Here is a 12,811-nt window from a genome sequence, read left to right on the forward strand (position 1 = left end):
AGCTAAGGATTCTGTTAACTGAGGTTCAACATATATAATGGATGTTACTCAAGAGTGAAAAAGCAACATCAAATACAAAATCTAATCATTTACATCTTACTCTTAAATTCTGAACATGTGATAACTAGATAATCTTTCCTATTGGCAAAGGAGAATTTGGGGAGAGTGAAAATCGGTAACGAGTTTTGCATTAATTCATTCTTTTCTAGGATTTCTTGCCTCCTTGCCTCCGCCTTTCCTTTTTTTTTTTTGTGGACAGGGATCCGCAATCTCAGCAGAGAGTTCTGAGAACACAGGGAAGTGCTTGAAAGAGCAGGATACTTTGCAGGGTGAGGGACTCTAAAAGGGACTGGAAAGGAAGACCTTTGATTTATTAAGTGTGGATAACATTAAAATTAACTGAGTAGCTCTTTGCTCTTTGAAGCTACCTGATACAATTCGCTTTGGAAAATTTCCATTTATTCACAACTTAGGTAAAATATATAGTCAGACACACTTGGTCAGGAACCTATCAAGTTTCATTTATTTTTCAGATGCCCAAATTTTGTGATTTTTACTAGTAAATACTCAAGTTATAAATAAGGATAAGCATCAAATGTTTAAACCCTTTTGATATAATTAAATTATATGTCAGACAATAGCTCATTTTAAATGTTTTCCCATCTATATTTCTCTTTAAGCATCTGGAAAATAAATGTCTAGAAAATATCAATGAGAGTGTAGTTCAGATTACATGTACACAAGTGTGAATGTACATATAAATGTATACGTGTATATATGTATATCTTTTGAGCACCTACCTAGAAGGCTACTTTATGAAAATTGTTAACCACTGGGTCAGTAGTACCCTGTTTACTTCTCTTATATGGAAGATTTTTAAACATTAGAATTAATTTTTTGGTATGTAATGTCTAAAGAAAATTTATTTAAGGACATTTTTGTGACTTTTTGATATGTATGCCTTTGGCTTTCAAAGATTTTGATCATTGTAATGTTGACTCCTCATGCGCTAGACTGAAGTATAGTGGTTTACAAAAAGGAAAATAATATCTACCTGATAGAATATAAGAATTAAGTGAGATAATAATAAATAATGGAAAGCCCTTAAGAAAAAATTTAAATCTCTTTTGTTGGGAAGTTTGTGTCAGGAGTCCCTTTAGCCAGTGGACGAGTCTGGGTGACCAATCAGTATACCAATCCCAGTTGAGACATTGGGGAAATTCCTGGATGTCAACAGTCTGCTATATTATAGATGCAAACAGAGTATTAAATAATTATTTAATGGAAATGAAAAATTTAAAACAGAATGTGGGAATTTTGGTACGGAGAGCTATAATAAGTTTTGTTAGGCAACAGAACATATAATTTTATGAAAATATCCAGAGAATTTTCTTAATGTGCACACCTACTGTTTATGATAGGTTGGTATAAAATTGGCTTGCATAAGATATATATCATTTGTTGATTAGGGCACAGACACATGTTCACAAATTCTTAGATATAGAATATTTATGCAAAATTCCACATCAAAGAACAGAAAAGTGCCTTTAGCCAACCAAAAGGTACTTAGGTAGTAATAAATTAAATTCCATTAAAACTGACATTAAAGCTAAGTGTTACATATTAAATGTGACATGCAAGAAACAGAAAGACAATTCAGGCAGGAACATCGTGCATTAAGATTTGCATTCATTCATAGTATTTGAGGGGTTTTAACCATATTCTTTGACCACTGAGAGCTAGGAATCTGAGGTGATACCAATTCAAAACACCACTTAATTTACATCTTAGTCTTCTAGCCAGTGATTTTAAGTAAGAAGCCAGTGCCTCCAATAATGAAACCCAAGAAATTTCAGCTACATATTGTTATGTGTTTGCACGGTAAGAACATTCCATCTGACCAGGTTAAAGGAAAGTAAACATTGTGCAATTCCACCTTTTGGACAATGCAATTGTCTCAGATTCCTCCCACCTTTTTACTAATATGAGCAAATTTGAATGTGTCAGGTTTGCACAATAAGAAAATGGCTTTGTGGAATGTATTTTTGTGGCACAAAATATTTTCTAATACCTCAAATCAAAATTTTCACCCATATCAAGCCGTAGAGGTGCCTCAGTGGTGCTTACTTATCTAGGCAGAAAACTACAAGAACAGCCAATGGCTCCCAAGCACTTTGTATTAAGTAGCAATTACTTTCCTTCCAAGGAACAGCACCAATATGATTACACCTCAGACTGGGGGTGTGCTCCTTCCAAGCTCTTTAATTCCCTGGAGAATTCGCTTCATATGACCCACTTTCGGTATCCCCAGGTCCTAAAAATAAAAAAAAAAGGTAGAAAGAAAGAAAAGAGAAAGAGGAAGAAGTTTACTGACAAGAGAAAAACTGAGGATTAAATATTTAACTAGCTAATAACACAGTTAGCATTCAGCTCATTCATTTTAGTTTACATTCAATGATTTAGGAAGTAAAAGTTAGAAAAGTAAGTTTATAAAACCAAAAAAACCCTGACATTAAAAAATTGCCAACCGGTAAAAACATCTTACACAACTCTTAAATGTAACATTCTCATAAGTTATACACAAGGGCAATTCTTTAAGAGTCAAAATTACTTCCTCTTTTTTCTTCTTCTTTTTTTTTTGTTTTAAAAAACACAGGTCCGGGCTTCCCTGGTGGCGCAGTGGTTGAGAGTCCGCCTGCCGATGCAGGGAACACGGGTTCGTGCCCTGGTCCGGGAGGATCCCACATGCTGCGGAGCGGCTGGGCCCGTGAGCCATGGCCGCTGAGCCTGCGCGTCCGGAGCCTGTGCTCCGCAACGGGAGAGGCCATAACAGTGAGAGGCCCGCGTACCGAAAAACAAGAAAACAAAAAAACAAACAAGAAAACCACAGGTCCTTTTGTGATCTCTGAAAGAAGTGACATGTGACACCAGGGTATCCACAATTAGTCTTAAAACAACTATACATTTCCTTGCTAAAATATTAAACTTACAAGTGAGGCCTGATCCTCAGGGAAGACTCCAGTGCCCATGACCTAAATGTGGAATCCAAATGCATTTGAACTTGCATTTAGAGCCTTTGATTTGAGTGAAATATTTAAATATTCCTTATACTTTGTAATGTATAAGTATAAACAATTACATAAACATTGGTATGTATCTGTGGGTTGATGCTTTTCCTCAAAACACTTTTGACCCTTTCCCTCAGAATTCTTGTTTCTTAAAGGACTATCTTCCTAAAAAAGAACCAAGGAACCAATATTTAGTTTTTAGAAATGAATGGTGATTCCAGAGTGTGCAGCACAGAGCAGGAGCTTGGCAAACAAATACTTGTTGCAGTGATAAATGAGACCCATCCAAGACAGCCATAGTATTTGCTGTCTGAAAAACTAAAAGAGATGGTGAAGGCCTCCCTATAGCTTCTTTAAGCGTAATGGGCATAATCAATTTGTGTGAAGTCAGACAACTTCTTCACAAAACAAAGAATGTGAAATATTTGAAAATTAGGAAAAAGATGACTTTCAAAGCAGCCTAGAAAATATAAGGTACCACAAGATTATTTGTCTGAGAAGATACACACACACGCGCGCGCGCTCTCTCTCTCCCATATACTTTATGATCTCCTTGAATTCTATAGCAGCAATGCCACTGATGATTCTGAATCCTTCTGGAAAATACTCCTTCCACAGCCAGTGCTCTTTTTGAGCTTGAGATAATTTCAGGGTATCATTCTTACAATATTTAACTGACCCTGAAAAATATTTGCTCATATGATACCAGGTCATCCACAATTAGTCTTAAGGCAACTACACATTTCCTCAGTGTGTGCTATAACAGCAAACTTAAAAGCAAGGCCAAACCCTACAGGAAGATAGAAAGGCAGATGCATTTACAGAGGCGTTTAGATTCTTTGATTTGAGTGGCATATTTTAATGTTCTTTATACTTTGTGATAACATAGTTATCTGATTAAGAAATATCTTTAATATTAAATATTTTATTTTAGGCCATGTGCCCACTGTATTCTCAAGAATAAAAACTTCTTTGAGAGATGCAGACTCTACCCAGAATTATTATTTTGGTGTCTCGAGATGAATGTTTTCCCTAGAGTTACACTAACTTCTTAGCTATATTTTCTTTAGTTTGAGTTCAATACATTCACATCTTCTAGGAGTTAGGCTGTGATAAAGTTATGCCATGATGTTTGTTATGTATTTATTTTTTTTCATATTCTTTAGGGTTGACTTTTTCTTTCTTTGGATGAATAGCTTTAACTTTGCAGAGGCATGCTTTGTAGATACTGTTATCCTTCTACGCACACATATACAACTTTCCAAATGGAGAAAACAAAAAACCAACCAAACAAAACCCCTGTGTCTTTACCATTTGCTTTGTTATCCCTCACTTTTTCCTACTGCCTTCTAGGAGGTAAAATAATGCAATCAGTTTATTTGTCTGTTAAAACACATTAGCAGTATTTCCCCGTTCCCACCTTTAGACTGTCACATTGCTATCTCTAGTTGTTCTGATGATAAGGAAGTAACACCTGAGCCAAGATCTGAGGAGAGTTAGCCAGGTGACGGGGGGGGGGGGGGGGGGGGGGGGGGGGGGGGGGAAGCATACCATAGGAGGGTACACCCTTAAGGTGAGAGAGGTCAGTATTTTTAAACAAATGAAATAGGGCCAGGGTGGAAGGGTATATAGCCCAGCAAGGGCCAGTATTCCATAGCATGTTGACTATACAGGCAGACCTTGTAGGCCTCCCATAGATGCGAGTCTTTATCCTAACTGAAATGGGAAGCCACTAAAAGCTTTTAAGCAGAAAAGTGATACACCTGATGTTAAAATGTCACTGTGCAATGTGGATAATGGACGAGAGAGGGCACGAGTAGCAATGCGAGGGCCAGTTAGGAAGATACTGACCTTACACAGGCAAGAGGAAGGACTGTGGAAAGGAGAAAGAGAAATGTATGGAGATTAAAGTCAAACTATGTGATGGGTTTAATGAGTTAGGGGGGAAACGATAAGAAAGAGGAAGGTGTTAAATATGACCTTGGGTTTCTCTAGCTCACATCCCTGAGTTGCTAAGATGTAGAGCACTGGAGAAGGGGCAGAATGGGAGTAGGACAGGAGAGTAGAAGTTTGGTGTGGACACGTTAAGATTGACATCCTGTGTGATGGCCAAGTAGCAAGTAGAGTTGGTGATATAATCCTAAAGTTTACAAATGAGGTCACAACCTTGTGAACCACTGATATATTCAGACAGTATTCGAAGCAATGGGAACGGACAAGATTACCTAGGGAGTAGGTAACCCTTCACCAACATTAAGAGACTTTCCTCTGAAGGGTCTGCTCCCTCTTACAGCTATAACCACAGAGTACGAGGATAGCTCGTTCTCTAGCTCGGTTTTGTTCCACTGAAGGCTCTTTCTGTAAAATTACTTTCCTTTCCCATTGCCCCACACCCTGTTTTAGAACCAAAAGAGTTAAAATGGACTATGTCAATAAAACTTCTAAAAGAAAAGTTTTAAGGGAAAGAATGTAATTTGCATTAAAAATAAAAACAACAAAAAAGTTTCATGAAAAACTAAATAGAAATTTTACTAACATAATTCTTAATCAGCAGCTCCTTTGTACTCTTATTTTTTTTCCAGCCAGGTCCTATCAGTCTAACTTTGACTTTTCTGTGTGAGCTTTGTTTTTTCACTCTGCAAATAACTGCTTCACTCACTGTGTGTGTATGTTTATATATGTTTATATGTACATATATGTAACATATACATGTCTATTTATATACACACACACAGCCTTTTCCTTGAACATACGATTATTCACGGCAAATGGAATGCAAGCTTCTAGAGGGCAGATGCCACCTAGAGAAGCTGGCATAATATATTAATCAGTAGCTATTCAATAAATATTGCTGCCTGCCAAGGATATCAGAAGCTACACAAATATGTTCCACGTAATGATCCTCTACATTTAGTTTTTGGTGTATTCAAGTGTTGAAGTAATTTTTACTTTATGAACTGTAACACTCTATATTTTGCTATGTTCCAGATTTGGGACTCTCAACTAAGATAATTAGTTAATCTATTATTTTATTATTATTCTGGCTAAAAATGTTTAGGTATAAGTGGTGTCTACTTTTGATGTGCTAAAACTTTATGACTCTGCTTTATAAAAATCTATACTTTAGGTTACCCATCATGGGGGTCAAAGATCTCTGCTAACGTATTTGTAGATAAAGGCACAACCGTTCATGAATTTATCAGGAATTTACTGTCTCGTAATTCTACGCATTTTAGAACCTGGTCTACAGGAAAGGAATCAATCCAACAAATGTTGAAGGCTTTGTCAGTTGCTTACGAATCAGTCTTGGAATTTTTAAATGGCAGCGTGGGGTAAGAAAATATAACATTACAAAATCCTACTTCTAACCCTGGGACAGAATATGCTTCTTTGGCCATTTCTATGGTTGCGTCTCCACCCAAAGAATAAAAGGGAACTGCTGCAGACCATGAATTAATACTTTTCATTCCCTGTCATAAAAGACAAATAGACTTTGGGCTGCCTTCTAGCAAAAACAAGGCATAATTTTTACTTCATTTACTAAAGAAAATAATAAATTTATTTTTGAGAAGAATACAATTTTAATAATAAGTCATGGAAAGGAAATTTGAATTTATTTGTCTAGTTGTTCATGTGACCTCTGAAAGCTCAATTTTGAAACACAACCAAATCATAGGATTCCAAGTAGCCACTGCTGTAAGTCTCTCATCTAGTTCCATATATTAGAAAGGCTTTGTTATTGGTATTTTGAATTAATTTTTAGTTGTTAACCTTTTATTAGATATTTTCAGCAACAAATATCGCCTTTCACGTTGATCCAAAAAAATGAGCTGAGGGAAATATGATCCATTTGGAGATATTAGCACAGGAACAGCCATACCAATGGATGCAGAGAAAACTTACTAAGTTCATGCTAAGCTTTAGCTATAACAGTCAATGATTTTGACAGAAGAATATTGCTGACATTCTTGTTTCAAAATGCATACCAGGAACTCAGACCACAGGACAAGGCATATTAGATTACTGCACGTTTGCATAACATAAGCCAAGCTATAAGCACAGAACAGAACAGCACAGGAGAAAGGAGTCTGTTTTGCAAGAAAAATTTTAAGAGCAGAAGTAGCACAAAGGAAATACCTTAAGATCTCGCCTTTCCAGATGCAAGAGTTCAGCCCCTCTGATGTCATGACGGATGAAGATTTCTTTGTACTCTCCCAAATTGAGCAGATCCAGCCAAGCAGCAACTTCCTCTGTGCCCCATTTCTGAACTACCAAAGTTAAGAGCAAAAGCCCCTTAATTTCTACATGCTCAATGCATTACAAAGCACAGGTTGGCCAAAGAAGATGCGAAACAGAGTACAGCGGCAGTGCTAGCAAAGGGAAAGGTTCAAGGTATTGTCTCAACAAAACTGCAATTCCACGTTTTCCCATGCAAGTTTCAGACTATCAGTCAACACAAGGATCTGACTCTACAAGGACATTCACTGCTGCGCACCTGTGCCTTTCTCTTTAGCTCAATTTCCTCCTTAAAGCCATGCAAACTGCACAGTATGTATAAAAAATGTATTTCTCATGATTAGGATCAGTAGTACAAGGTCTAAATAAGCTCTGATGATTTCCTTAAGGACCATATATGAAACTTATTATGGTTTAATTAGCTACAAATGCTAATTAAAATTTAAAATCTGACACAGGGTACAATTTTACACAGATTTCTGCTTCAGGTCTTGCTGACTTCAAGTACTGCCTTTATTGGTTTTGATGATTACCATTATTGATAATTATAGCAATAAATGTATTGTTAAATCAATTTAATGTCATCTAAAAACTGTCAACACCGCTTTCTAAGATTAGTTGGGTTGTTATTTTACAGTATGTACAATCACTCTTTTATACATTTTACCCAACATTGATTAGCTTAAGAAAAGTCTCCTTGTTTGCCACATTTGGTTTTAAAATGCCCTTCAATAGCTGCTTTACGACTGTCAAAAATAAGGTTATGTATCACTTTTCGAAATGAGATGGCTAACTCAGAAGAGTTACAAAATGATTTGATTATGAAAGGCACCTACCATCATATACACAGAACTTGAAGGTCTTTAGCAGTAGTACAGCATTAAATTTAATCTCTAAGGAAAGGTGGAAAGGGAACTTGAAAGAATACCCAAGAGAGAGTTTAATCTTTGCTTGAGAATACAAGTGTCACAGTGGACTGTCATTACTGAGGGGCTGAAATGGCATCGTAAGTCCTTAAAAGAGAAGGAAGAGAATATATAACTTGAGGTGGAAAATATATCTAGCAAGTTAAAGGAGTAAACGAAAGTTTCTACGTTCCATTTATCAAAATGATACCGATTTTGCACATTGAAGAAGGAAAACGAGTTACAAGCCTTGAATTATTGTTAGCAAGACGAAGACCCATCTCACAGACATGCTGACGTTCACTCAGCAAAGTAGAAGCAAATCGGCAACCGCCCTGTAGACTTGTTAACTGCATGACTACAGACTCCTACTCGTGTTTGGATTTATTTTAGGTGTGATATGACTTTTTTATTATGGTAAAGTGAACATAAAATGAAATTCACCATTTTATAGTGTACAGTTCAGTGGTATTTAGTACATTCATAACATGCTGCACCACTCTCTAGTCTCAGATCACTTTCATCCCCTCGGTGATACCACCTCAATACGTTATTTTTTTCATAATGTTATCCTTTCCCTTCCCGTGTGGATCACCTACCAGCCTGTGAACTTGTCTTCTGCTTCTGAACCTTTTCCTTTTTGAATTTGGGCACAATACGAAATACTGTGCTTCTGCTGTTTCTCTTGGTGCAATCCATGGGGGGCTCCTGTTCGAGTCGAGCAAGAAGAGAATTTTCTCAGGATATTAGGAGAAGAAAAACCCACTCTGATAGCACAGATAACATAGATGTAAGTTATCCACACAAAATATTGTTGAAGTGATAACTTCTTCCCCAAAAGTTCACGATGTTACGTACTCCTGAAAAGGTACTGATTCCCATAAGATGCCTTTGTTCACATAAAAGCTTTTTCTTGTTGGTTCAAGAAAAGTGCATCTGAAAGTAGTCTCCCCTGACCTGTGGTTTCCCTTTCCGCGGTTTCTGTTGCCTGCGGTCAACCACGGTCTGAAAATATTACATGGAAAATTCCAGAAATAAACAATTCATAAATTTTAAGTTGTGCACCATTCTGAGTAGTATGATGAAATCGTGAGCCATCCTGATCTATCCCGTCTGGGATGTGAATTATCCCTTTGTCCAGCGTATCCCATCTGTTGGTCACTTAGTAGCCATCTGAGTTATCAGATCAACTGTTGTGGTAGCACAGTGCTTGTGTTCCAGTCACACTTATTTTACTTAACAAGGGCCCCGAGGCACAAGAGTAGTGAAGCTGGCAATTCAGATATGCCAAAAAGGAGCTGTAAAATTGCTTCCTTTAATGAAAAGCTGAAAGTTCTCGACTTAATAAGCAAAGAGAAAAATCGTATGCTGAGCTTGCTAAGACCTACGGTAAGAACGAATCTTCTGTCTGTGAAATTGTGAAGAAGGAAAAAGAAATTCATGCTAGTTTTGCTGTTGCATCTCAAACTGCAAAGGTTATAGCCACAGTGCATGAGAAGTGCTTAGCTGATATGGAAAAGGCATTACATTTGTACAATAAGATATTCTGAGAGAGAGAGAGATACCACATTCACATAACTTTTATTACAGTATATTGTTATAATTGTTCTATTTTATTATTCGTTATTGTTGTTCATCTCTTACTGTGCCTAATTTATAAATTAAACTTTATCTTAGATATGTATGTATAGGGAAAAACATAGTATATATAGGGTTCAGTACTCCTCTGAGGTCCACTGGGGGTCTTGGAACGTACTTCCTGCAGATAAGGGAGAACGACTATATTCAAAATGTATTTTCTCCTGAACATCTCTTTTTCAAAGGATGCATTCAAATTCTATTGTCACAAAGCGTACACATTTATAAAGAAACAGGACAAATTTTACATACCTCATCCTCATTTGGGTGTAAGATATAATAAAGCCAAGGGATCTCTGTTAATTTCTGTAGCTCCACCTCCACGGAATGCAAGGCATTGGATACCCGCTCTTCATGTGGAGATTCCAACTGCTATTTGACCAGCAGATTAAAAACAAAATAAAACAAGCCTCAGTGACCAACCTCAAATAGAATAAATGATTTTACTGACACTGAACATCCTCATCTCTTATCAGACGAGGCTAGATTGTTGTTGGTTTTAATACAAAAGAATATGGAAAAAAGGACAAATTATTTTATACTGAGTTCATTTAAGCAAATCTGAATAGATTTATTCCTTACTTCCCAAAGATGATATAAGTAGCTAGTGTGACTTTAATAATTTCACAGAGAAAAGTATTACTTATGGTGATGTTTTTTCTATGTAAATCCAACCCTCCTCCCTTCCTATCCATGCATCCATCCGCCCATTCTGCCGGCTTGCACTAGGGAGTAATCTCATTATTCTACTTCTTTGTGGCAAAAATCATTCTGATTTACATAGGTCGCTGTGTGAACAAATAATAATATTTTAAATTGGTCAAAAATATGTCATATAATAAGAACTGCCTGGCACAAAAATCCTCTGGATAATTAAAATAACAGGTTAAAAAAAGACCCATGGATCTCAGAAAAATTTGTGACAAAAAGTTGTTGCACAAATCAGGGCAAAGCAAAAAGCTAAATGGCTTGTAACCTGGAAGAGGGCTAGCAAACTTTAAAGAGAATTTAACTGGTCACCTATTATCCACCCATTTGAAGCAGTTATTAAAAGTCACTTACAAATTCAGTAAATGAATAAAGGTGAAACAAACACTGTTAGGTGCAGAATTGAAAGGGAGGTGACTGAATTCTAGTCCTGGCCTTTTTACTAACTATGCAACCAAGGGAAGATGAATTGATTTCAGGGGTCTTAAGTTTCCTTCTCAATAAATAGTAGAAAGTGACTACACACTTTCTAAGATCTCTTCCAGCTAATCAATACTTTTATAAACTACTTTAAAATTGTAGGGTACCTACATATAGGTTCACAGAATTTTAAGCTGAAGGTTCAGAGAGAATATTACTGTTATTTATTAGGGACATTATTTTTCCCCCTCTGTTATTCAAGGGATCTAGCATTTCTAGAAGTTCATAAAATTATGGAGATTTTCCACCAGGTCAAATGAAATTTACCACTTTCCTTTAAGTCTAAGAATATATGTCTTACAAAATTGATAAAATGGTTATTGCATATTCATTCTACAAGCAAAATGAAGAATATAACTTAGTTGCTCTCAAACACGACTATTTTGATATCAATATTGCCAAATATTAAAAAAAAAAATTCACTGGTATACATTTCAAACCAAACATCCATATTTGACAATGACAGAAGAATTAAAAGTGGAGGGGAATCCTTATACGTTAACATAATATAATTGATTAATATTAACCAAGTAACATTTAATGGGTATTTTCAGTGTAGAGAGCTAAAATACAGCGTATGTTATGCTTTTAGTTCTCGTCAATCAGAAATTATCTTAAATGTATTTCAAATAACATGAAAACAATACATGTCCTTCGTCCAATAACTGGGACCAAGGTCACAGCCCACTGGCTTTCCTATAGGACTAATTTTAGAAAAGCAGCAAGAAGAATTCAGGTTAATAATAGAAGTGCCAAGAACAGCCAAGAAGACTTTCCCATTGGTTTTATCAGAAGAGATATTCAATGTTTCTTCCTAAAAATTTCTCTTCACGACCATAGCAGAGGCAGCCACCTCTGGCCCCAAGGAAGTTATACTTGAGCTTCCCTCGGAGGTGGGTAAAAGCAATGGACTTCATGCAGCCTTGAAGCTTCTCTTCTAAGAGCAAAGGATGCTCCAAGGGTGATACATTTTACTCTGGACTCCAGTCAAGCAGGTATTCCAACCAATCACTTACAGTTGGCTAGGCTATGGAACACACCTCTCGTTCTTCCACTGTGCCAGATGCTATGACTTTTATTCTCACTTTTATTTAGATGTATACATTTTCCCAAGAAAGAGATAAAATTACAGTAAAGAGAAATGTTTTAAGATCATCACCTATCAATTAATCAAAATTGTTACAAGGAAGAAAACAATAGCTAATGTACCTGGCCTTCTACAGTTACCACAGCATGTGTGAATAACCTACAATGGAACACTAGGTGGCGAAAAGACCCAACGTGCTAGAACATTTCAAGGGTGAGGGAAGAAAGGCTGATTAGTAAAGGACTGAGGTCCATGAACTTGTGGTCTGATTCAGACTTGGCTGCAACTTGATTTCCAACACCAATCTTGAGTTAATCTACGAATAGGTCTAGTTCTTGAAATTTAGTTCTTGAAACACGGAATCTAGAAAGCATCATCTAAGCAAATCTAGAAAATAACAATCATATTTCAAATGTTAATTCCAGGAACACAACTCATGATTTCCTCTACTTTTCTGCGTTAATGGGTTAATGAGTCCCTAGGGAATGTCTACCACTCTCTGTAAAGTTCAAGATTCTCAAAGCCGACTGGGGGGAACCTATGTATGCATATGGCTGATTCACTTTGGTGTACAACAGAAACTAACACAGTATTGTGAAGCAATTATACTCCAATAAGGATTTATTAAAAAACAAACCAAAAAAAACCACGATGAGGGGAAATCTCTACTCCTGTTAGCCTAAAGTGTA

General features: G+C 36.5%; 1 protein-coding gene across 2 annotated transcripts in view; it reads right to left on the bottom strand.

Annotated features, from left to right (window-relative positions):
- Window positions 1-234: 234 nt before the first annotated feature.
- DGKH (diacylglycerol kinase eta) overlaps window positions 235-12,811 on the bottom strand; it is a 169,511-nt gene continuing 156,934 nt past the window's right edge. Inside the window, exons 27-30 of one of the 2 annotated variants that reach the window (XM_082859567.1) lie at window positions 10,100-10,219; window positions 8,809-8,917; window positions 7,206-7,336; window positions 235-2,314 (exon numbers count right to left, since the gene is read on the bottom strand). In XM_082859567.1, coding sequence (XP_082715693.1) covers window positions 2,231-2,314; window positions 7,206-7,336; window positions 8,809-8,917; window positions 10,100-10,219 — 444 coding nt within the window. In that variant the 3' untranslated portion in view covers window positions 235-2,230. The remainder of the gene's footprint in view (window positions 2,315-7,205; window positions 7,337-8,808; window positions 8,918-10,099; window positions 10,220-12,811) is intronic. The other variant, XM_082859568.1, reaches the window with a different exon arrangement.

The sequence above is a fragment of the Leucopleurus acutus genome (genome assembly GCF_964270905.1).
Source record: "Leucopleurus acutus genome assembly, chromosome: 18".
NCBI lineage: Eukaryota > Metazoa > Chordata > Mammalia > Artiodactyla > Delphinidae > Leucopleurus > Leucopleurus acutus.